This window comes from Palaemon carinicauda, chromosome 30 (assembly GCF_036898095.1).
Source record: "Palaemon carinicauda isolate YSFRI2023 chromosome 30, ASM3689809v2, whole genome shotgun sequence".
In the NCBI taxonomy this organism is placed as follows: Eukaryota; Metazoa; Arthropoda; class Malacostraca; order Decapoda; family Palaemonidae; genus Palaemon; species Palaemon carinicauda.
Window position 1 is genome coordinate 41,832,423 of NC_090754.1, and position 26,343 is coordinate 41,858,765.

A 26,343-nucleotide genomic window follows, 5' to 3' on the forward strand; every position below is an offset into this window, starting at 1 on the left:
GTGGTTGAAGACATTTTGTGAAATTGAAACTGTATGTAGTATTGGATACCTTCCAGAGTACAGTAAAATATAGTATAATAGTGTTATCATATACTTCTTAGTAGTTTTTACATAGATGGAGTTTGTTTAGATTTTTTGATGTTTTTTATAATTATTAATCTTTATAATTTTTTGTTTTGAAAAGGATACTTACATTTATTGATTATTATTATTTCTTCTGATTAAAGATGACATTTTTCATAATCCCACAATACTGTATGTCACTCCGGTGAAATATGCTGTATTTTATCTTATATACTTTTAATAATGCTAACTAATGCAAATTTCTAGAGGGCCCAAATACTGTTAATATTGGAACACTACAACATATGTAGTGAATGGCCTTTTAATAGTAAAATTGGGTATTCGTCAGAAATTTATTTCCATAAATTTCATCATCTTGATTATGATATTCAGCAATATTTTTGTGTTTGCAGTTTATCGACGTCTCCATAGCCACTTGACGTCCATGGATGGGGATGAGGACAAGACATCTGTAATCAGTGAACGAGATGAAGACCTGAGTACTATACCTGATAACTTGGATTTTATGGATGGGATGATTCCACCTTTGTTCCTGCACTTAACTTGCACAGTTAGATTTAGTGGCCACGTAGAATCAACTCTGTCGGTGAAGACAGTTCCAACTTGCTTAGGTAAGTTAATCACATTTTGTACTTCTAATTCTTGCATAACTTGCAACAAACAATCAATCATTTATTGTCTTATTTCTTTGTGGTGTGATGAATACAGATGCGACCCTTGTATTGTTCAAGAGTGTGAGGCATTTACTGCTCAATCTATATAAGACCTTCTTAAGACATCCCCTTCTCAATTCAGGACTAAACTTGTTGCAAAGAATAACCTTTAACCTTTACTTTAGTTCTTTCATAATGTTGTGCAAAAAATAAACCCTTACTTCAGTGGGCTGAGGTGTATTAGGATCCAGACTGCTAGCTCGGTCTTCTAACTTCGAAACCAGTGGTCGTATAGAGCTGACCAGATTACGGAAATACTAGGGTTTCACAATAGAAGGTCGTGAGTTAATTTGAAACAGCGAGGTTTGATGAGAGGCTTTCGACCCTATAATGCACTGTGTACCAACAGAACCCTTACTGACTGGTACATCAGAAGCTCTAGGCACAATTGAGGAGTTAGCGTATGATTCGAAAGAGGACTTCGTAGCCTTTTGAGATTGCAAAAAGATAGCTAAATCAGTAAAAAGACTTATGAAGCTTATTACTATCAATTTCCACTAGCCTGATAATAGCCGGTGTGACATCAGTAACCTCACTTCAACAGTAATCAGTTAACCTAGTCTTCTAGTTTTTCCCCTAAATTGAAAGTCAGTTTGCTCATATAACTTGAATTATATATTTGAACAGCTATGAATTGAAGATAATCTTTCATAAGAAGAAATGAGAGGGAACTACATTCTTCGCTAGGGTTTCTTAATGACACTGTTGCCCCTGGTACATGACACACAAAGAGAATGTGGATCATTATTGTCCAGGAATTAATCTTGTGAACAACCCTCACAAGAAGACATAAAGAAGTCAAAAGAAGACATTCCCCCTTATTAGTCTATAATAATTAATGATTTTCAGTAGAGCTCCCTAAAATTCAGAATGACAGTCAGAAGCCTAGGTGAAATATTGCTATTGGAAACTGCCATATGATCTCAATGATTAGAGGGGCAGGGAAAGAAAACAGGAAATTTTCAATTTTAAGAGTTGAAGTCAGTATTTAATTAGCTTTGAGAGAGAAGCAATTTAAATACCAGGTGAGTATAGAAATAACTAATTTCATTATAAAAGATACATTTCTTAATTTATTTGTATTCAATCCATGCCATGCTTGAGAGTACCTGTCACGTTGTCACAAACAAGTGTTGTTAGTTTATAAGTTCACTTGTGTCAGTCTTGTTAGGGTCAATGTTGTTTGCCTCTTCTTACATAAGATATGTATATGTAAAAGACTAGTGCTCATATACTTCACAATTTTCTTTAAACCTTAAAGGCCTTGTAAAAAAATTACATTACAGTTAGGCCTTAGAAGTTGAATATCTTCCTGGTTCTGTGAAATTAATTTCTAGAAGCACTTTGTATCCGAAAAGCAACGGTCCTTCATGATTCTCATCCTTACCAAATATTCACCATTCAGTTTGTCTACCCCTATTTGAACATACTGTATAGGCATAAGTAGGAGTAAGAAGTTGTTTCTGTACATGTACAGTGTACTGTTAGGAAAAATACAAATTACTTCAAATTTGTGATATTTAACATTTTAATACATTTGCATAGCTAACTGATAGTTTCCTCTATATATATTAATAGGTATGCATATGAAAAAGATGAATTCTAATATGGTTGTATATTAAATGTACATTGCATTTTTATTTTTCCTTGAAGGATTTAATTCATGCCTGCTAAAATGATGAAAGTTTTTATTTTTTATCAGTAAATGAATTAGTTTTTCCATATATACAGATTTATTATCAACTTTTAAGTACAGTATAATTCTTATAATGACGTCCTTGTCAACAGATGAAATAGTGCACTCCTTGAATAGTAGTGAGAGAGAGGTAGACCTTAGTACAGTAAGCGTAACATTAGATGTCTTGTGCATGACACTACCACCAGCCTTAGCCACCCATACAATATGTGAGACTATCGCGGCGTTATTGGGTAAACGCTCGGTTCGATTGTCAAGTGGTTGCTCCTCTGGTTCTCCTCAGTTGAAGAGGAGGCGATCTATATCTGAATCCACATGTGCATCAATGTCCGACATGGATGATTCGTAAGTATTTTTTGGACTAATTTGAATCATTCACAGATTTTTTTATCCATAACTAAGTCATCAGTTGATATTTTAAGATTTGGAATTAACAAGTAGTGAACTTTTGATGAAGAAATTCAGTACTAAATAGGTTGGTTGTGGTTTACAAAAATAAAAAACTATGCTAGCGTAGTGTTTCATAAGTCACAAGATTCACAGATTTTGGTATACCGAAATAAACTGAATGCAACCATACTTAAGGGTTTTGACATGGTAAATTTCCTGTGGAAGTTTTTAGAGATCATTTTAACATAATTTTGTGTTAAAATGTTTTTGTATACAATTAATTATTTGCTGTAATTTTCTCTCAATACATAAATTATAAAGAATATAGTCCTCTGTTACAACTTACCATGTATTTTGTTACAGGTACCTTGATGATGACGACCAGCTTGGCCATTTACCCAATTACCAACATCAAGCGGTAATATCCACTGTGGATGAGGTATAGTTAATATTTTTAGGATTGTGTTCATTTGCATGTAGGGTAGTGTTAAGGGGCAGCTGATACAATTTAAGGATAATTATTTTCAAGTTTCTTATTTGATTATTTGTTTTATGTAAAATTGGTTACAGACACTTTTGATCTAAGCTTTAAAGGGATGAGTTCCTTTGTAAATTGATTTTTTAGTATTACCTGTACCTATATAGTGATAGCAGTAGAAGGAAATATTTAAAAAAATATTTCCCCTTTCTTTACTCATTCTTTAAATGCTTGTCATAAAGGTCTTCTACTAGGTCTGTTATCTTTAACTTTTCTCATGACTTATTTTTCTGATTTATCAAATTTTATTTTGCATTATAGATGTTTTACTTGAGGGGTTAATTAAGGCAAAGAAAGTTCCAATATCTTAGTGATCTGTTTTTTGTGAATTGTCCTTGTGGTGTATTTATGATATTTTCACCTCCCTTTCAATTCTTTATAGAGGTGGAAGACTCCACGAGTTGAATGTAATAAGTGGCCCAAATCTGTAGTAATGAAATTTAATTGAGGAATTATTGTTATTAGCATTTGGCTGAAAATATTTGAAAGCCTTGAAAAAAAAAGCAATTATACAGAATGTAAGGAATTTCTACTAATGAATTGGAAGATTAAGCAAGGGAAAGGAGAAAAATTTCTCGAATTTCTGGGTTACAAAAATTATTTGTGCTCAGGTTAGGGGAAAATAACTTTAAGGTATATTTATAGAAATTGGACAGTTGTCTAGGAAGAGGCCAAAGACAACAGATGGAAATTAAAAATAAAAAAGCAATGCTTTTCTGGACAAAATAAATTCTATAAAGAATCTTTATTGTTTATGAAAATATCTCCATATTTTTATATTGCTTCTCTTTCTAAGCTTGGTTATATTGAGACTGATGTATAAAGGTCAAAACCCTTTTTTTTCTTTTCAATATACTTATGTCTCTAATAGAGTAATGAGAGAATCTAGCAGTTAATGGTAACCACATAGTTTGTCATGCCATAGGTCCTTTGTGTTTTCCGTCTTTATCAACTTTGGGTTGTTGACACTCCTTATCTCCCGATTATTTAACTTTAGGTTTTTTAGTAAATTTCAAGATGTTTTCTTCTGAATTTGTTTGTAACCACTGTGTAGATTGTTCAAGGGAATTATGTGTGTGGAATCATGATCCCCATTCTCTGTCTTGTGTCAGGGACAGTGTTGTGATTTAAATAACTGTTGTGAGGAGTGCAAACGTCTTGCTGTTCATTTTATGGTCAATTATGTTTGTATTTGATGACCATATAAAGTTCAGAGTGCAAAAGGAATCTTGCTTTTAGTTCAAGGAGATATTGGTTGTAAATGACCTTTTCAAAATTTTATCCATGAATGTTTTGATTTGTCAGAGTGGTCTTATTGTCCTTTTTTTCTGAGTTCTTTGTACAGTATCATACTTACATATACCAAGGCACTTCCCCCAACTTTGGGGGGTAGCCGACATCAAACAAATGAAAATTTTTTTTTTATTAAATATTCATTCTAAATGAAAAAGCATCCATGAATCTAGTTTTATAATATGTTCTTGTTTTAACCCTTTTTGATCCATTGTTACTTAAGTATTTCCTTTCCTTTCAGATGAAGTGGTTGTTACGAGATGAGATTGCATCGGCCATGCTGCATGTCTTCCCTTTGACAGAACAGACTCTTGAAATGGTGGCAGCTCACGTTGAAAGCTCAAAGCATGCTAGCAATTGTATATCTGAGTGTGTCCCTCTGAATTTTGTTTGTGGCATAGACCAGAGTAGAGATAAATTTATACAGGTAAGTTACCATAAACATTTATATTTTACAATAATTATATATTGTAGTAAGGTTGCTTTGCTGTATTGATTGTAAGAACTGAATACTGCATCAGTTAAAGAGGGAATCCGAGTGCTGTTCGACTTTGAAGATTACAGAACTTTACTTTTGATATCTCCAGGTACAGAGAGAACTCTTTGTGGTGAAAAGAAAAACTAGAAATATTTAATAGTTTTAGTCTTATTATAATACTGCAGGATTTTCTTCTGAATTATTACATATAATTTACCATAAATGGAAATTATTTCATGTAATTTACCATAAATGGAAATGAAACTTTTTTTTTTTATACAAAATGTACAATATACACTAGTTTTGTACAGTATATATTTTATAAGTGTTCTCTAACCTTTTTCTTAAATCTAATGTACATTGTCTTCTAATAAAAAATGCAGGCCTTAACTCATACTATGTTGTTGGTTAAAACCTTCTAAACACTACTTCAAATATGTTAATTTTTTTGTATTTCTACTTTTTTCCCTCAGGAATTTGGGAGGTTAAGTGTGGCAGGCCATCACTTAGAGAAGGAAGGTGTGCTGTATTATGTTGTTCTTGACAAAAATCAGATTCGCAGAAGGCATTTTTCATCTCTTGTCCCACCACTGGGATTCAAGAGTCAGTTCCTGATAGTGAGGTTAGTTGCATTATTTCTGTGAACCCTCCCTGATGTTCATATTGCTTCTCCAGAATCTCGTTTAATCGATGTTTACCCCCAAAATATTATCAAAGATTTTCCCATTTTCTTTCCTTTCAAAAGATATATGCCCCTTGTTAAGTAATGAGACAATCTAGCGGTTAGTCGTAAGTAGCATGCTAAGTTTTCTATTTTGCAGTTTCTCCATCACTGACTTACCCCATCAATTGTTTAGCATTTCTGCATAGGGAAAGCAGATAACCATTGTGTGGAGTAAGTTATAACACAGTTCCTATCAGGAGGTATTTTTCTAGTTAGTGTTTATAGAACTAGAGAGTATACGTTGTGCAGTGGTAAAGCTTACTGTTATGAACAAAACAAGTGTCGTTCATTTCTTATTACAGCCAAGGTAACCAATTTTTAATTCAGTGGACATTGCAGGTAGTAGGGGAAACAGAGAGAGAGGTACATGTTTTTAGTTGGGTTGATAAGGATGTGATACGCCAACTTATTGACAATCCTTTTTTTAAAGTGGGAAGACCAGTGAACCTTCTCTTGTGGTTGGTAAGTCTGGATTGCCTGCCCGGTTTCTTACACTAACTTAACTTCCAAAGTTGGGTCTAGTGGTTGTAATTACATAGCATTTCTTCTGTAAGGGTTCTTAATGTTCACTGCACCTTACAGAGTTGAGTTTCTCTCATAGGAGTCAAATTCTTGAATTACTTTAGTCTTTCTGCACCTTAACTTAAGACACTCTATTTGAGATCTACATTGTGAGACAGAAGAGTGAGGTTGATATCTGGGTCTTTATATCCCCCCTCACTACAACCCTAGTTGGAAAAGCAGCATGCTATAAGCCTAAGGGCTCCAACAGGGAAAATAGCTCAATGAGGAAAGAAAATATACAACAAGAGAAGTTTAAGAATAATAACAACATTGAATAAATTTATCATATATAAACTATAAAAACTTCAAAATAACAAGAGGAAGAAAAATAAGATAGAATAGTGTGCTCGAGTGTACCCTTAAGCAAGAGAACTCTACCCCAAGACAGTGGAAGACCATGGTACAGAGGCTATGGCACTACCCAAGACTAGCAAAGGTTTGATTTTGGAGTGTCCCTCTCCTAGAAGAGCTGCTTGCCATAGCTAAAGTCTCTCTTCTACCTATACCAAGAGGAAAGTAGCCACTGAACATTTACATTGCAGTAGTTAACCTCTTGAGTGAAGAAGAATTGTTTGATAATCTCTAATAATGATGATAATAATAAAAGCCCATACATGATCATGAATAAAGACTAGAAGTGCAAGTGTCTCAGTTGGTGATTGGGTGAGATGTGAGGAGAGCTACTTCTCTTAGGTGCGGGCGAGAGTAATGCCTGTAGGGAATGATACCATTGGCTAAAGAGAGTCTTGTGATTATGCTTGGTAACATAAAAACGCACTAAAATAGCAATCAGGAATAAAGGCCAGAATCCCAAAGACTTTGGTGTGTTATATGACCATGTGTTTTACCATTTGGTAGGATAAATGAATGATTTTAACTACCATAATGTTTTTAATTGTAAATGACGTATCAGATACATCATACACTATTGTACATGGCATGTTTTAACGTCCAGTGTACGTCATCATAGTGAAGGGGTCATGTATCTTTTGAGAAGAAAGAAAATGGGAATTAATAAAAGTTTGTGCGTAAACATAATTAAAATAAGCTTCTGGAGAAGAAGCAATATGAACATTAGGTGAGTACAGAAAATTTTTTTATCAAAATTCTGTTTTTACAGAATTAAACTTAGAAGTAATGTCACAAATCTACTAGTTGAGTACTACTAAATTTTACAGTAATTCATTGTAATTATTCTGTAAGAGAGCTAATTAACTTTCCACATGAATGTATATTCTAATATCAATTGTCATCTTGTAGCCAAAGTTTACCCAAAGCAGCCAGTATAGGATAGAACAAATTATGTTAATCCCTATTTTGAAATAATTATTATCTGCTTTACCCAAATCTGTGAACCTGGCTGTTGTTTCATAAGCATAATGATCTAAACTTAGTAAATTTATTCTTAAAATGTATTGTACTTAGGTTTTTAATTATAATTGTAGTAAAAATTCCTGTTTACTGCAGCACTTCATTCTGTCTTGCCATTATTGGAAACATGGCATCACAAGATGACAAAGTAAATTTCTGCTGTGAAATGTCTTTTCTTGATAATGCTATTGATAAAAAGTATTTTGTTTATCATTGTATATATACTCTATGATCAGCATTCATTTTAAACATAATTCCTGAATTTCATCCAATAGACCTCAACCCCATGCTGATGATGCTGCTCAACTAAGGCAGATGGAGTCGGGAGATATAACCAGTAAAGTCAGTCTTTCATCACCTGATGTGAAAACACCTGCCAAACTTCACACAACACGAGTGTCATTTGACAATGATCGTAAGTTTTTCTGGCTTTTTTAAGTGGTTGAGAATATTTGTTATGAATTTTTTTCAAAAAAGAGAGTACTATACATTACGTATACTTTAAGAATTTCATTGTTTTCCTATCAATGAAAACTTTGAATAAGGTTAATACCTGTTTAACAGTACAGTACTTACTTGAATTTTTGTAACATCTCAAACTATGATCATGCGTAGCACCAGTCTTTGATGTACTGACCAGGTTATTTTTTATTTATGTTTGTTACTTTCATTAATTTATTTAATGTATTTGACAGATTCCAATTCTAGTATTGAAACTAACATATGCAGATATTTAGATTTGTATCCTTGCTGTATATCAAATATGCAATGAAAATGTTTAGTGAATAATTTTTTTTCATATGTTAATACTTTATCTTTGATAATTATTTTGAAATGGCAATCAGTCTTAGCCATAATTTTGGTCTCATCATATAGTTGAGGGTTAATGTTGAACTTTCATTTTCCATAATTGTCAAAAGAATTTTCTCATAAGAATTCCCTCATCATCAGAGTGGTCCTTATTTTGGGCTTTCCCTCGTTAGATAATATAGTAATCTATTTGCACTTTCTATATTGATAAGATTTTTATCTGCTCTTGTGTTTTACTTGAAAACTTGATTCATTATTCACCACAATATTCTGTTGGTAATTTGATTTTATTACGTAAGAGACCAACTTAGTGTTATCTTCTCAGGATTGGGAGTTTTGTAAGAAAAAACATATACCTTCTCTTTAAAGATATAAACATGGTTGTTTTTATCTTTGTATAGTTGAAGTTGTTTCCATTTTTTCAATAATAAAGTTTCTTTTTAAGGAAACTGTATATAAATGTAACCTTTTATGAAACTTTAATGATCTTGTTTCAGGGCGTACACTAGATAGTGTTGGTGATGGAGAGACTCTGGGTCAGCGTGGTGAGAAATGGATGAGGAGAAAAGAGAGGAAGGAAAGGAGAGATTCTGAAAGACGAGGTTCTATAAATTCTACTGATTCTGATTCTGGTATGGGTGTGAGGATAATTGAGTATCATTATACCAAATTTTCAGTGTTGTATAAAAAAATCTTACTAATCTTACTTTTGCTAGTTGCAATGCAGCAGTAATATTCCATTTAATGGGCTGCTTGAAACAACAAAGCTATTTAGCCATGCCTTATGCGAATATTGATTTCGTTTAAGACGGTAGCTGATGTTTCAAACTTAGCATGTGGTCATACTAGCAGCAGAGGAGGGAATAAGGCAGAAGGATTCTTGGTACAAAGAGTTCTGTAGAGTATTGATGTTCTCTCACCTTGCTGTCTCATAAATTTTGTAAAACTATTCTTATTTTATTATATTAGAAATAGAGACAGAGTTTGAAAATGGCAATTTTGAAATGTATACGTACAGTAATCACTATCGGTTTCTTCGTGCATTGTAACAAGGATGTTTAATGAGTAAGCATGCAGCATCAAAGCACCAAGTATTTCTGTTATTAAAAGAGATATTTCATGTTGACAGTTTTCATAAATGTCATCTAGGTTAGGTTAGGCTATGATTTTTAATTGCGAATAATGTTGCACAAGGTTGCATTGCCATTACCACATCAAGACTGGAATTGTGATTGCGTAGTTACCAGGTAATTAGCAAGTAAAATGTCACAATATTCTTTGTATAAATGGCATGCTAATTATATTTAAAAGTAAAAATACTGTAATTTATAACCAGTAGATTACTAATCACAAAATATCAAAATACAGTAATATATTTTTGGAAAACTGAGTATAATTCATTTGAAAGATACTCTTGCCCTTACCATAAACATTATTTTGGTTATTTGTATGCTGTAAATCAAATCTATTACTGTATTGCAAAAAAACAGTTATGCCAATAAGGATGAAAGTATATAATCCAACAAAGTTTATATCCTTTTTATTTGCTATTAATTGACTAGTATTGAATGAGGTAATGGTAGTTAAGGTTGACTTTTAAAACCAATTCAAAGGAAAATATTAAAGCAGGAAACCTGCAGCAGCCTTACCTTTAAAATCCCAATTGCCTAATAAAAGGAATTTTACTGTCATTTGATGGAATATTTTTTGGATTGAAATACTGTGTATTTCCAGTGTATCATCAATATTTCTTATGGTATTGATTTTCCCCGTTTTTTATATGTAGTATTTATTGAATCTCTTATTTTTTCCTAAGAAACTGAACAAGGTCGTCCTTCGTTTTCTCGAGATTCATCTTACCAGTCGCACGATGGGAGGACAAGATTTTCGGAATCTCCTAAGAAGAGTTCAGATGCATCTGGATTATCCTCCAGGAAGTCGCAGGACAGAAGAGAAGGTGAAGAGACAGCCAATGGAAACGAACAGAAAGAGGTCAAGAGGCATCCACGCTTGGTGAGAAGTGGTCCCTGTCTTACTCCTTCTTTGTATGATAGTGACTATCCCCTGAATCTAAGTAAGGACACAGACCCAATTATAGAAGGTCTTGAGCAGCTAGATCAGAAGCCAGAAGCAGTGCATGATGAGAACATGATGACTGAAGAAAGAAGTAGCTCTTCAAACAAAACCTCTGCCAGGAGCGCAAGCACAAGCACAGAGAGCAAAGCCAGTGTTGATCAAGAACCTTCTGAAGACAAAGAAGTTAGAAGTAATGGCACCAAAAATGTTGGGAAAAGTAATCAATCAAAGGCAGCAAAAGAGGATCATTTAAGTGAAGATACGCATATAAGTGTTGAGGGATCTGCTAATGCTTCTTCAGTTGGAGGCACAGAAACTATGGGCAGTGAGCCTCCGAAACCTGCTATGGATGCAGCTCACAGATTATCATTACCTTTAAATGAGCTTATCAGGTGGGTTAATTTACTATTACATAGTTACGCAGTATGACAATTGATTGAAAGTTTGTAATTTCACCCAAGAGTTATTTTCAAAATATAGTTATCCCTAGTTTGTGTCGATTCATTTACTGGGGTATAATGTTTTATTTTATCCAGAGCTATGGAAAACCTTATTGTGATTAGGCAAGCATTATACTGTACAGAGCACAAGGCTATTCCTTACTATCCATTAGAATTTTAAGTGAGTTTGATATTTGCCTTACTTTTTTACATTTGTTAAGTTTATTGTAATGTACTTAGGAGAAAATCTTTTTGTTTTTAAATTTTCTCATCTAATTGAATATTATGTAGTTTTTGCCAAAATTCTCACTCTTCTTAAGAATAATGTTAAGGCAGCACAGTTCCATGTCCCTCTTTTAAGGGTAGGAAAATGTGGAAAACATACTTTTATTAATAATATTGTTGATATGATTATGTTATGCCTTGTGGAAGCATTTATTCAAATTATAGAGTAAAGGGGATCATTGAGGAAAAGAAATATAAAAAAGAATTGTTTTTCAGATGTGGTTCCGAAAGCCTTCCACGAACACAGTTGTCAACAGAAGTCATAAGGAAATCTGCCAGCACAGATAATTTTGTCCCCGCAGTGACTGAAGCTGTGATGGATCAGTTTCGTAGTAATCCTAGTAGCATTATGACTGTGAGTGTAGGGTAAGTGCAAAAAGTGGTCTTTTGTTGAATGATTTTCCACTGAACAATGACAGTTAGTTCTTGGGTTACAATTTTTCACCTAATTTTGGCTCATACCACCCAGCTCTCATAAGGAAAATACAGTATTTTTTTTTTTTTTTGGTTGCTTAATTTTATCATTTTATATTTATGCCATGGCCCACCTTCCCCCGGGGATAACTGGGGAGGGTAGGCTGTGGCATCCTAGCAGTACCAACTAAACTTGGCTGAATCCCTCGTCAGGCTGGGAGGATCAAAGAGAAGAAAAGTCGCCTTTTGTTCTTTCTTTCTGATGTCGGCTACCCCCCCAGGGGAAGTGCCCTGTAGATGGATGGATTTATTTCCTCCAGGTTTTTTTTGTTTTTGTTTAGTCCTAGTTATATTTAGAAATCATAAAATTTATTTTTTATGTCTTAGATTATGACTATAGTACTGCATTTGCCGAGGCGAGTAACTTTGATGGTTACATGTAATACTGTATTCAAGTGTATTCTGACTTGCATCAAAACTTTAGTTACAAGACGTCATAGGAAAGGAACGAGCTCCTCTGTAACCTGAGGACCTACTGTACTACGTTATCTTTAAACTGTTGCTGAAAGATTGTTTGGATTTCTTATTAACTGAAAATTAAGGCAGTTTATTTCAGTTATATAGTATTGGGACCATTGAACACCATATACTTATTATAGAATATCAGTTTCAAACTTTTGTATGATGGGAAGATTTTTTGTTTGCTTTATACAATTCTATTCATTGTAAAGCTTAGCTAATATAATAATAATGAAAGAATTAGATATAAAATTGTATTTTACATAAGGTTCATGTATTCATTCTTGGCTCAAGTTGATTTGTTGTCATGAAAAAAATATGAATGTTTGTTTTTTTCAAGTGCTAATTCACACAGGGCCTGGAGGTTTTTTGTGGATGAGTGCGTTAGGAATTTTGTAATGGTAATGTTACATATTGTAATATCTCATTTTCCCTTTCAGTTTTTAACTTTTATTCTTGGGTTTTGATTCAGCTTCCTCTGTTATAGATTTTTCCTATTCATTTAGAGGCAAATTATATTTATATGTAACGTAGCAAAATTGTAACATTCACATCTCAAATCTCTATGTTGGACTTATTTCCAAATATTCCCAGGTGTCTTTTGATCCATAGAATACTGCTAGCCTATTTTATGAGTATCCTGCTGTTTCATAGTCGAAATAATGTATGAAAAGAATTGAAAATAATTTTTTTTTTTTTAATTCATTCGTCACATCTAACAGCTAAAATACTTTAACCTCATGTTGAAAGCCGATTGAAACTTTATGGTAAAATGAGCAAAATTTTCCATTATACCTCCTCTTTAGCTTTCAAAATTGTATGTTTTGCAGTAGTGGATTGTGGGCTGAACTGCTTAAAAACCGTCAGAATTCTTCAGAACTTAAGAGCCGTCATAATTCTGGTGCCAGTGCTGATATATTGAAAAGTAGACACAATTCAGGTAAGTTAAAGATAAACTGTGTTTTTTTTGTATGTTTCATTTACTTCACATAAATTGTATCACTTCATTCATACAATGTTTTGAATGGGAATTGTTTATCCAAACTCTCTAGAGGCATTTTGTCCAAATTATAAATTATAGTAATTACCCTATATAAGAATTGGATTTCTTTCAAGAGTGGTTTATTAAATCAAAAAGTTTTAAACTCAAACATAATTGCCTAGACATCCAGCTCATAACCTCCCACCCCTTACCCACCACTGCTTTAAGCCCTTAGGTCTTGTAACTGGTAATGAGATAATCTACTGTGTATCAAGAATTCATATTGCTATTTGTTCATAATAAAATACTTTGAAAAAGGAAGTATTTTCATTTGTATTTTATTTTGCACTTATTTGCACACAGGTTCTTGTTTTTTGAAAGTTCCCAAGTTGAAGGTTCTTATTTAGGGGATGTACTGTACGTAGCTCATGTTATGGTTCAACTTGCACTTAAAGTAGTTTCAAAATTCAAATGGATTTTTTCCTTGTAATAATTATGACAAGGCTTCAAATGATTGGAATGATATGCAGTAGTAATTTTTAACTGAAATTATTATCAAGTTCAGTACAAACTAGGCCATAAACTTGTTGGTAATTTGTGTTTCCTTTTATTTGGTTGGGCTCTCGATGCATTTTTACAATTTTTTTTTCTGTAGACTGTAACACAATTCATATTTAAACTAAGAGTCTAAAAGAATACTGATAATGTTGATTCATATATTTTTAAAACAGGGGCAGGTGGAGATTTACTTAAAAGTCGCCATAATTCTGGCACTGGGTCAGTCCCAGGCTTGTATTCAGATGTGTCCAGTCTTTTGGAGTCTGGACAGACAACTGAAGATGGATGTGAGGGAGATATTAGTGATTCAGATAACGAGTGCTGTGATTGGCTTCAAGATTTTGAAGCGGTACGACCTTTCTTACCTGAGTTTTGGCTCATATTGAGAGTTTCCAATGACCGGGTCGACACTTTCTTTCATTGTCGGTGAGTTTTAAAGCATCTCTTTTATCAAGTTGGATTTTATTTTAACTTCTACAGTATTCTTAAATCATAATTATTTATTCTCATAAATCCCAAGTATTTATTTTCTTAAATTGTGGAAACCTTTCCCACAGTTGTAAATAACATTTTTGCAACAATGATTAACAAATTATTCCATAATTAATCACAATATTTGAAAAACAAAATGGTTAGAGGTATCACAGCTTACATAAGTGAGCAACTCCAGAGGATTCTGTATGTTGAAATTTGGGCAGCTATGCACACTGTTTACTAAATAATGAATCAATTTACTGCAGATAAGAATATTTTTTACCAAATTTTTGTCATGTTCTATCAAAATTTTATTCTACAGGACCTCTTTTATTATTTTGCTCATATAACATCAAGACGTTGCAGATTTTTCTGCAACTTTCCACCATAAGGCTCTGGGGATAAAACATTTCCCCCTGTCTGTGTGTTTCTGTTATATCGGCTTGTGTTATTTGGGCTTATAAGTAGGAATATCAGCCGTTGACCAAAAATCAATCTAGTAGTTCAGTTGAAAATAACTTTACCATGGTCCACTTAATTTGTATCATATGTATTTGCATTTCATTTTAGTTTCTGACTGTAATGTGATATATCATTAGATCCAATTATTTTACTGTTTTATATCAGATTGGAAGGAGAGGTTGCGCGCTGGCGTGCAGTACAGGCAGAAGTGGTTCGCAGTGTGCGAGCCCTGGTTAAACTTGTCAATCAGACACTACTCCTTCAGGATCTTCATTCGACACGCATGTGTAATCGTTTATTAGAACCAGACACGTCTGAGGATATATGGCGTCACGAAGAAACAAAAGGGAGAAGTACTGAGGGTATGTTAATAAATACTGTACTGTATGGTTTTTTATTTATTTTTTTTTCATGAGATTTCACAGTTTGTGATAGGATTTTAGAGTTTTATATCATACTGATTGTTTATTACATTTCATGTACTGTAATTCAAACTATTTCCATGTCATACAGTGGTAAAGGAGGTAGTTGTGTTCTGTGCCCAGTTTTATGTTTTAAAAGGTATTGATATATTTTCTTCTAGGTCTACTATAAATGTGAATAAAGAATATTGAGTAGAATTTAAATTAATTTCATGTTATCATTTTCTATCTTTAAAGAGGGCAAATTTTTTTGTGTTATAAATATGAAAGCTATAAGATTTTCATCAGAAATTTTGTATGAATTCTAATTTCATTATTTTCCATCTGGAAATTATATTTAAGATTAAATTTTTCATGTGTAAGATAATAACATAAGAATAATTAAATCCTACAACTTTGACATTTAAATTTAACTACAACTTTTACCTTTAAATTAGAGAATGAATTTCCATCTTTGCTCTGTATGTTATGCTTATATTTAAATTTTCAGATAGCGATGCAGAGTTTAGAGGTGTTTTAGAAGCTAGCCTTAAGTTTAAGGCTGGAGCCTTTGCCTGTCGAGTTGTATGGGAGACCAAGTTTGAATTACATCCCAAGGTCAAGTTGTGCGCTGGTAAAGTAGGCAGCAAGGGGATCCAAGCCTTACGTACCATTTTAAATCCCATCTCCGTCAATAATCGCAAAAATATGTTTGTGTATGAGGACACATCAGGAAACGGACCCCATGTCTTTTATCTTAGGTAATGTTATGTAACTGATTTATGTAAGATGTATCCCAAATATCACAAATAATTTTCTTGAGTAATTTGAATTTTCCTAACTATATAAACCAGAGTTGTTTGAGAGGAGCATGATTTTAGAATAGCTGGAAATCTGCTGTAAAATTTATATTGAGGTGTTGGTAGTTACTGGCTGGTTGCGGGGATTCCCCACCCCCTCTTCAGTGCATTGAATAGCCAGTTTGACTTTCACCTAGGGTATGTGGGGTGGTTAAGGTGAATAGTGAAACTTAATACAGGTTTTTATAGTTAGAAAAAATACAAATTACCTTAAAAATTTGTGATTTGTTCCTACGTGAATACAAATCCTCGTCCTATAATAGGGGACTTATCCCTAAGAGGGAGGAAGTTCCTATAACCAAGGTTCTTATTTTAAAATCCCCCATCGTGAATAGGAGGCTTGGAAGAATTGTGGTAAGACTTGGCACTGATAGTCTTTGTCTTTAGAGGGCGGGTTGCATCTGAAGGTTCAGCAGCAGAGGACGAGGTCAAAGGTATATTGATAGAAGGAGGAGGATGGTGAGGTTGTTTCTTCTCCTTGCTAGAAGTTGTCAAAGATTTCTCAGCTGGAGGCAACAATGCCACAGAAGCAGAGGATCAATAATCTAATCCTTTGTCAGTACTTCCTCTGTAGGTAGGGTGGCAGATGAGAAAGGCACTGTAACAGAGTCCTGCTGGTCCTAGCATTGGCTATGACCTTCATCAGCTTCTCTGCAGATGAACACCATCAATGCCTAAGGTCCTCAGGGCCAGGTCCTTGGAAACGTCATCATCAGCTACAACAGCAGTGAGGTCACTTAAGAAGAATGGCAAAGAATATCACCTTCTTCGGCCAAAGAATATAAAACCACTTCACTTGAAGCTTGCCTTGAGGGTAGATCAAGAGTTACCTTCCTTCTTCAGTTTTCCTCCGAAGAACTCCGCTCCAGAGGAAGCTGAAGAAGGTGCATCAGTTCGAACACCGAAAGGCAAGAAGTGATAAGCAGAAGACTTCTTCCGTCTTGGGGAAGACTCCAAAGATGAAGAACCCCTCTTAGCATTCTTCTTTCTCCTCTTGGTGTATTCAAACCACTGGAAAGGGGCCATTCATTTCACTTGTCACAGGGGGATACTACTGTAATAACTGTCATAGCCCCCACAAAAATGCTCAAAGAATGGGGATCCACATCCTGCCAATGCATTAACCTGCAGCCATGCGGATTCTTCATCACAAACACAAGGCTACTCAGTGTGCTGGTGATGGGCTGGGTCTTCCCTGCCACCTGCCAGTAAGTACAAACATCATAGTTCCAGCTATGCTGAAATCATACTCTAATTACAGGACGAGAGTTTGTGTTAGTGTAGGAACAAATTAATTTCAGTAAACTATCACTCTCCCTTTAAGGCATTTTAATTAAAATGCATTATTTATTATAAAGAAAAGGATTGTCATGGCAAATGTTGATGAGATATATTAGAATTTTTCTTAGACGTTTGTCCCCTGCTTTTTGCAGATTTACTTTATGCCAAGTTTTTCTGGCGAGCCATGATCCCGAAGTTCTTGGCGATCCTCGAAAGGGGCTGAATTTCTCTGTAAACAAAGAATTTTAAAAATTCATTATTTTTATTATTTTAATGATAAAATAAGAATTTTATAAATCCTCCAATTAAAATATCTATGATTTGATAAAAACAATTAAAAAATATTGTAAAAAATATCGCAATCAAATAAAGCATGTTGGAACAAGAGCATGATGGAAAATACCCTTGGCTTCCATCTGCTGATGCTGCGCCCAGACTGCGTATATCATCTGTGTCACTTACACAAGATTGTACATCACACAATATGGGGGGAGAGATGAGATTGATGCTAGGCCAGGCAGCATCTCCCCTTGCTGTGTTCCGCTTTGCTTTTTGCAAACCATATGTGTTACTTTGTACTTGCATGTTTGGTGATGCTTTTGTTAAAGTTTTTACTTTTTACTTTAATTACATTTCATCAAACTCTATAATGGCATCTACGATTGACTGTGCAATAAGCATCATTATCTTGCTCGTCATCTACTGCACAGCTAATTCATTGTCATCATTCAGGTTTCATTTGAGTGCACATCTTAGGTGAGTACCTCATAAAGAATTAGTTAAAATTATTTAGGAATAAGGTTTGTTACATATGTAGCAAAATTTTTTTTTTTTTTTTTTTCAAATTGAATAGTTTCAGAAAAATTTTCCATGTACGGCAACTTCAAATTACATGGTCACGTATTTGAGGAATTCCACGTTCCAAATCCTTGAATTACATGGTAACATTTTAGAGAAATTCTCCATGTCCTGTAGCCTTAAAATATTCTACACAGTACCATATGTACAATGTTTTGAGCATATATAGCACATTGGACTCTAGTCCTATACCCATGAGCTAGGCTAGCTTAACCTCACGTGTACCGTATTTAGCATTGCACGTACATGTATAGCCTAAATTATCTTAAAGTGTTCATAGGAGTGTGGGAAAGGGTTGCAAGTGTGGGGAGGGTTCATAAAGGCTTAAAATACACATGAATAGCAAAAAATGGGTTTGCTCAGCTTTTCACGAGGGGTCTTGGATTGTAACCTTAGCCAAAAGTGGAGTATGACCACACCTATTTTGTAGAAAAATACCTTTATTGTATATTAATTATACAAGATGTAGGTGACATAAAGAAAACATCCTTTTAATGTTATGAGAAATTGTATATGTTTTATAAGCTTATCTACTTTCTTCACCCGTGCATTAACATTCCAGGTTGAATGAACAGCAGACAACATCTGTGTCACCACAAGTTGAGGGTCGCCGAGATGAGGGAGGGCTGTCTCACAGCTCCTCTGTTGTTTCTTTAGGAAAGCGAGGCAGTAGAGATGATGATCCTCTTATACTTAAGAATGTAAGTGTAATTTTACTTGCTCAATAGAGAAATTACATTGATAAGGAGTTAAAGTTATTTCAGAAAAAACTCAGGAAATTGATACTATTATCGCTCAATATGCAATGCTCCATGCTGCATGATAAGACTGTGATAAGATGTTTGAGAAAACTATTAATTTTCACTTTATTCTTATTTGAAAAATTTTATATACATACTGCACTCTATTATGTAGTACAGTACTGACATAAATGTAATAGTTTGAAAAAAAAAAAATAGAAAATTTTATGTAATCAAAATTACTCTGACAATTTAGCCGAAAATTCTTGTTTCTTAAACGACTTGTTATTATTACTACTGTCGTCTAGATACAGCATTGTGGATTTTGTAATTTTACTGGTAGTTTCTCTTGACTAATTATCAGTATATACTGTATAATAATTGTTATACACTACCTGCTCTGTCAAATAATGTATATTATACCAAAGGAGAAAAAGAGAATGATTGCTATCAGGTAGTAGGGTATTTTTATCATTACTACATTCATTGATTTCACGTCTTCAGATAGTTTATTTTACTTTGTCACTTGTATTGTATTAGGCCTTTTAATGTATAAGATAAAATGTACAATATTTGGTTTTGAAACTTCTATCCTATATTTTTCTTTTGTTTCTCAGTTGATCTTTATAATATTCAACATTACTTATTATAAATATCAATTGAATATACAGTATGTAAATTATCCTGCCATACTTTCAACTATTATTTTATTTTATATGCTTGCTTGATAAAATTTAAGAGGTTCATCCTTCAATATAAATGGTAATGCATGTACACTTAAATGTATAAGAATGAAAAACCTCGTAAGATATTGAGTAAATGTTTATTTATGAGTACAACCTGGAAAATAAATGACCATTTCAGGAGCTCCGGCCTCGTGTTAGTTCCTTTGGAGAAAAAGATGTTATTATGGAAGGCGTTCCATCTACACCTGCTCAACGCAAGCGAAATCATTACATAATTCTTACAGTCCATGGGATTGCAGAACCAGGTATAGTTTGTGACTAAATGATAATTTAACCTTCTTTTAATTGTATATCATTAACATTGCATGACTGACATGTAGTTTCGATTTCTATTCAAATATTAACAGATCATATAGAATATAACTCCAGAAGTGAAGCAATGAATCCTGTAAACTTTTTCTGCAGCCTGACAAGAGCTTGTGCTATAGTATATGTATGTGGCTGTACTCTGGAAGGCTTCCAAAGAACTTTGTTTATTCATATGGAAAGATACCATCTTGTAAAGTAATATATATGGCAGATTTACTGGGTATTTCATTACTGAAATGGCCTGGCAAATATAACTAGATGAAGAGTGAATAATAATGTATTTGGTGTTGCTACAAGCCAAGGGCCTTGATGAAGACTAAAGGAGATTTGCTTGTATAATGATTCTGATATGATTCCATGACTTTTTTGTTGTTTGATATCAAAGAATGGTAGGGTTACTCCTCAAGTCCTCCATAAACTATTTTGTGAGTGACATCAGTAGAGATATGTTAAAGTGGTCTCTCATGAGTTTTGCTGAATTCCTTCGCTTCTTTTTAGAGTTATGATTGATCTCATCCTTGACTTTCACTTATTTGTTTTATTGGTTTATTAATATCAAATATTTTTGAATTAAGTAATTTTATTTTTAATGACTACTGACTAGCAAGAAGAATTTTTAATCTTTTATTTTTAAATATTTAACTTAGCCGGTGAATATATAATAGCTGCTGCTCCAGCGGCTCGACAGAAAAACACACAAAAACTCGCGAGCGATCGCTATGAAGGTTGCGGGTGTGCCCACCAGCGCCAACTATCGGCCAGATACCGCATATGCATGTAAACAAGCCTCAATTCTTCTCTGTCGGCCTTAACGACAAGACGTATCATTACTCGCTGTATAACCTGGAGTTTTCTCAACAGATTTGGTGAAGTACTTCATTTTGGTTTGAGCTTTCGCAGTGCAGGTGTTTTTCCTCAACTTAAACTCTTGAACTCTTTTTTGGACAGATTTAATTGTTGATGACTTGGATTGTTTTTTGGACTTTCTTTGACTAATTCAAAATGGCTGACACTTCTCAAGTTCCTAGATTTCGTAAGTGTAATGCTAGGGATTGCAATAGGCGTCTTCCAAAGGCCTCTCTCGACCCACATACTGTGTGTTCTAATTGTCGGGGTAAAACCTGTCAATTAGGAGATCGGTGTGAGGAATGCGTGGGCCTTTCGGAATTCGATTGGCTCGAATATGACAAATATTCTCGTAAGCTAGAGAGAGATAGGGTGAGGAGGAGTTCCTCTAGATCAGTAGATTTTTCCTCTCCCCATGCCCCTGAACCTAATCCTTCCCCTGTAGTGGTTGTGCCTGAACCCCCTACTGGCACTCAGGAACCATCAATGCGGGACATGTTACGTGCCATTCATGCTTTGGGTGAAAGAGTTGAATCGTTAGCTACAGATCGTAATCAACTCATGGCGGACGTTAAAGAGCTAAAGTGTCAGAGTGCCACAGCGGAAAATCGTGGGAAAGTGATTAGTGCGCAAAGTGTTTTCAGTGTTGCGACCGAGGGTTCGTCTGTTCGTGCCTGTCGTTCGCCTAGTCCGAGACCTCTTGCAAGCTCCCAAGCCCAGGGGAGAAGTAATGTCGTACGACTTATGGGTTCGAGAGGCCTTGATCAGCGAACAGACGTTCCCTCTATGGTAACAGGCGTGTCTCATCAAGACCGCTCCTACCATAAGACGAGAGAGACCATTTTCTCTTCGTCATCCGAAGGCTTTTCGCATAAGAAACCGTGGAGCAAGGTTTCAAGGCCCTTGAAGCGAAAGTCGGTCCCTTCAGGACAGGTCCAGCGTCCTGGTTGTAGCCATTGGGACAGCTCTGACCCTTTACAGTCATCGGAAGACTGCTCGCCGCCTAAGCAGCAACGTTACACAGGCTCAGAGAGTCTTGGTGTAGGCAAGGTTGTGCAGTCTCAGACGTTAACCCCGTCTTTTACCGCACCCATTCCCGTTGATCCTAAATGGGTTGTACTGCAAGACATGCAGATCAAGCTCGCCTCCCTTATGGAAGACTATTCTGCTGAAAAGGTTCACGATGATCCTCGCCGCTTAGCTAATCGAGATCCTGGCCTTCAGCCGCCAAAACAAGCCTTTGCTCGTCCTGTTGACGTTGGCGTTGCTAAGTCACGTCAATCACGCTTTGTAGAGCCTCACTCGATGCAGTCACGTGTTGACTTTCAGCCGCATATGGACGTTCAGCCACTTCCTAATGCTCTTGTTGACGTTCAGGACGTTCGCCAACCAGCAGAGTTGACTTGTTTTGACGCTGAGCGTCAACCACCGCAGTCTAGAGTTGTTTTGACTGCTCAGTCTAGGCAGTCAAAACAGTCTCGAGTTGACGTCGAGCGTCCTCCCGCTCCTGTTGTTGTTGACATTCAGGCTGTTAAGCAGTTACATGACGTTGCGTCCTGGACTGCTACTGATGCACCAGTGCGTGTGGACTCTGCGTGTCAAGCATTGCCAACCCCTTTGCTTGTTACTCAGCAGTTGTCGGATGAAGATCCTTCAGATGAGGACGTTGCTGACCCTCATCATGATGATCATCCTTCGGATGTAGACGAACCTAGAACGGTTCCTCCTTCAATGGACTTTAAGAAAGTCATGTTAATTTTCAAGGAGCTTTTTCCCGATCACTTTGTTACCGTTGCTCCTCGTTCGCCACCGTCTGAGTTTGCTCTAGGCTTACCTGCTAACATGCCAGCCTTTACTAAGCTAGTGCTTTCTCGCTCTTCCAAGAGAGCTTTACGACTTTTAGGCGACTGGTTGGATACCAGGAGGAGTTTGGGGAAGACGGCCTTTGCCTTCCCTCCGTCAAAGCTCTCGTCTAGATCGAGCGTCTGGTATGCCACGGGAGAAGTTCTCGGCTTGGGAGTCCCTGCCTCTGCCCAGGGTGACTTCTCAAGCCTCGTAGACTCTCCCCGCCGCCTAGCCATGAGACGCTCGAAGATTAGTTGGTCCTCCTCGGACCTTGACCATCTGCTGAAAGGCGTATACAGGGCCTTTGAAGTTTTCAACTTCCTTGACTGGTCATTAGGAGCTTTAAGTAGGAAAATCTCGTCGGCTGATAGAGATGTTTCCTTACTGATAATGTCATGTATGGATAAAGCCATCCGCGATGGTTCCAATGAGCTCGCCTCCTCTTTTACGTCGGGAGTCTTAAAGAAGCGAGAGTCCCTTTGCTCTTTTCTTTCGGCAGGAGTTACTCCCTGTCAGAGATCAGAACTGCTCTTTGCTCCCTTATCAAAGTCTTTGTTTCCGCAACAATTAGTTAAGGACATAGCTTCTTCGCTTGTGCAGAAGGACACCCATGACATGATGGCGTCCTCTGCTCGCAAAGGGACTCCTTCTACATCCTTTGCTGTAAGACCCAGGATCGAGACTCCGGCATCCAGATTTATCCCGCCCTTTCGTGGCAGAGCTCCCAGCAGGGGAAGTACTCGTGCCGAGGGAAAGAGAGGAAAGAGGAGAGGAGCCAAGTCCTCACGTGGCAGAGTCTGACTGCCCACAGCCTCAGACAGCGGTAGGAGCCAGATTGAAGAGCTTCTGGCAGGCCTGGGAGAAGAGGGGCGCAGACCAACAGTCTGTTCGGTTGCTCAGAGAGGGGTACAAAATTCCGTTTGTACGCAAACCTCCTCTAGTGACAACTCCCATCGACCTCTCTCCCAGGTACCGAGAGGAGTCAAAGAGACAAGCCCTAAACCTAGAAGTGTCTCTGTTGCTAGAGAAGGGAGCGGTGGTGAAAGTCTCGGACCTTCAATCACCGGGGTTTTACAACCGTCTCTTCCTAGTCCCAAAGAAGACAGGAGGTTGGAGACCGGTGCTAGACGTCAGTGCGCTCAACGTTTTTGTTACGAAAACAAAGTTCACTATGGAGATCACGAAGTCAGTCTTAGCAGCGGTCAGAAAGGGAGACTGGATGGTCTCTCTCGACCTACGAGATGCGTACTTCCACATTCCTATACACCCAGATTCCCAACCGTTTCTGAGGTTTGTTTTCAAGAATGTGGTATACCAGTTTCGGGCCCTGTGCTTTGGCCTAAGTCCTGCTCCTCTCGTGTTTACGAGGCTCATGAGGAATGTGGCAAAGTTCCTTCATTTATCGGGAATCCGAGCCTCCCTGTACTTGGACGACTTGCTTCTCAGGGCTTCGTCCAGTCATCGCTGTCTGCAGGATCTTCATTGGACATTGGATCTGACCAAGGAATTGGGACTTTTGGTCAACCTAGAAAAGTCCCAGCTGATTCCATCCCAAACTATACTGTATTTAGGGATGGAGATTCGCAGTCCAGTTTTTCGGGCTTTTCCGTCTGCCACCCGAATAGATCAAGCCCTGCTCAAAGTCCAACTAATGTTGAAGAGAGAACGGTGCTCAGTCAGGAATTGGATGAGTCTAGTAGGAACTCTATCATCCCTGGAGCATTTTGTCTCGCTAGGAAGACTACACCTTTGGCCTCTCCAGTTCCATCTAGCCTTTCACTGGAACAAGGACAAGACGTTAGAGACGGTCTCAATCCCGGTCTCCGAACCAGTAAAGGCATGCCTGAAATGGTGGAACAACAATATCAGTCTGAGAGAGGGACTTTCCCTAGCAGTTCAGAACCCAAACCACATACTATTCTCAGACGCGTCGGATTTGGGTTGGGGTGCGACCCTGGACGGTCGGGAATGCTCAGGTCTGTGGACCTCAAGTCAGAGGAGCATGCACATCAACGGCAAGGAGCTTTTGGCAGTCCACTTGGCCTTGATGAAATTCGAAAGTCTCCTTCGAAACAAAGTGGTAGAGATCAACTCCGACAATACCACAGCCTTGGCGTACATCTCCAAGCAAGGAGGCACACACTCCCTCACGCTGTACGAGATCGCAAAGGACCTGCTCATTTGGTCAAGAGATCGAGGCATCTCCCTGTTAACGAGGTTTATCCAGGGCGACTTGAACGTCTTAGCAGACTGTCTCAGTCGGAGGGGTCAGGTAATTCCTACGGAATGGACCCTCCACAAGGACGTGTGCTAGAGTCTTTGGGCGACTTGGGGTCAACCCACCATAGACCTCTTTGCCACCTCGATGACCAAGAGACTTCCAATCTATTGCTCTCCAGTCCCAGACCCAGCAGCAATACACATAGACGCATTTCTCCTAGATTGGTCTCATCTGGACTTATATGCATTCCCACCATTCAAGATTGTCAACAAGGTACTGCAGAAGTTCGCCTTTCACGAAGGGACAAGGTTGACGTTGGTTGCTCCCCTCTGGCCCGCGAGAGAGTGGTTCACCGAGGTACTTCGATGGCTGGTAGACTTTCCAAGAAGTCTTCCTCTAAGGGTAGATCTGTTACGTCAGCCCCACGTAAAGAATGTCCATCAAAACCTCCCCGCTCTTCGTCTGACTGCCTTCAGACTATCGAAAGACTCTCAAGAGCTCGAGGCTTTTCGAAGGAGGCAGCCAGTGCGATTGCAAGAGCGAGGAGAGCTTCTACCATTAGAGTATACCAGTCGAAGTGGGAAGTCTTTCGAGACTGGTGCAAGTCAGCATCTGTGTCCTCGTCCAGTACCTCTGTAGCCCAAATCACAGATTTTCTTTTACATCTGAGAAAGGTTCGCTCCCTCTCAGCTCCCACGATTAAGGGCTACAGGAGCATGTTGGCTTCGGTCTTTCGACATAGAGGCTTAGATCTTTCCAACAATAAAGATCTCCAAGATCTCCTTAAGTCTTTCGAGACCTCTAAGGAACGTCGTTTGGCAACTCCTGGATGGAACTTAGACGTGGTCCTAAGGTTCCTCATGTCAGACAGGTTTGAGCCATTACATTCAGCCTCCCTGAAGGATCTCACCCTCAAGACACTTTTCCTAGTGTGCTTGGCTTCGGCTAAAAGGGTCAGTGAACTTCATGCCTTCAGTAAGAACATCGGCTTTTCTACAGAAAAAGCCACTTGTTCACTTCAACTTGGTTTCCTGGCCAAAAATGAACTGCCTTCTCGTCCTTGGCCTAAATCTTTTGATATTCCTTGCCTATCAGAGATCGTAGGCAACGAACTGGAAAGAGTATTATGTCCTGTTAGAGCTCTTAAGTTCTATTTAGCTCGTACTAAGTCATTACGAGGTAAATCTGAGGCATTATGGTTCTCAGTTAAGAAACCATCATTGCCTATATCAAAGAATGCTTTGTCATATTTTATCAGATTTTTAATACGAGAAGCTCATTCTCACTTGAATGAGAAAGACCGATGTTTGCTTAAGGTTAAGACGCACGAAGTTAGAGCTATAGCAACCTCCGTGGCCTTCAAGC

The 26,343-nt window shown here is 37.0% G+C and overlaps 1 protein-coding gene across 1 annotated transcript in view; it reads left to right on the plus strand.

The window, feature by feature from the left end:
* LOC137623054 (KICSTOR complex protein SZT2-like) overlaps positions 1 to 26,343 on the plus strand; it is a 362,398-nt gene that overhangs the window by 171,071 nt on the left and 164,984 nt on the right. Inside the window, exons 30-44 of the mRNA XM_068353692.1 lie at positions 477 to 695; positions 2,586 to 2,838; positions 3,247 to 3,322; positions 4,956 to 5,141; positions 5,666 to 5,814; positions 8,127 to 8,266; positions 9,159 to 9,293; positions 10,478 to 11,129; positions 11,679 to 11,828; positions 13,226 to 13,335; positions 14,109 to 14,361; positions 15,037 to 15,233; positions 15,784 to 16,033; positions 18,834 to 18,972; positions 19,876 to 20,002. Coding sequence (XP_068209793.1) covers positions 477 to 695; positions 2,586 to 2,838; positions 3,247 to 3,322; positions 4,956 to 5,141; positions 5,666 to 5,814; positions 8,127 to 8,266; positions 9,159 to 9,293; positions 10,478 to 11,129; positions 11,679 to 11,828; positions 13,226 to 13,335; positions 14,109 to 14,361; positions 15,037 to 15,233; positions 15,784 to 16,033; positions 18,834 to 18,972; positions 19,876 to 20,002 — 3,036 coding nt within the window. The remainder of the gene's footprint in view (positions 1 to 476; positions 696 to 2,585; positions 2,839 to 3,246; positions 3,323 to 4,955; positions 5,142 to 5,665; positions 5,815 to 8,126; positions 8,267 to 9,158; positions 9,294 to 10,477; positions 11,130 to 11,678; positions 11,829 to 13,225; positions 13,336 to 14,108; positions 14,362 to 15,036; positions 15,234 to 15,783; positions 16,034 to 18,833; positions 18,973 to 19,875; positions 20,003 to 26,343) is intronic.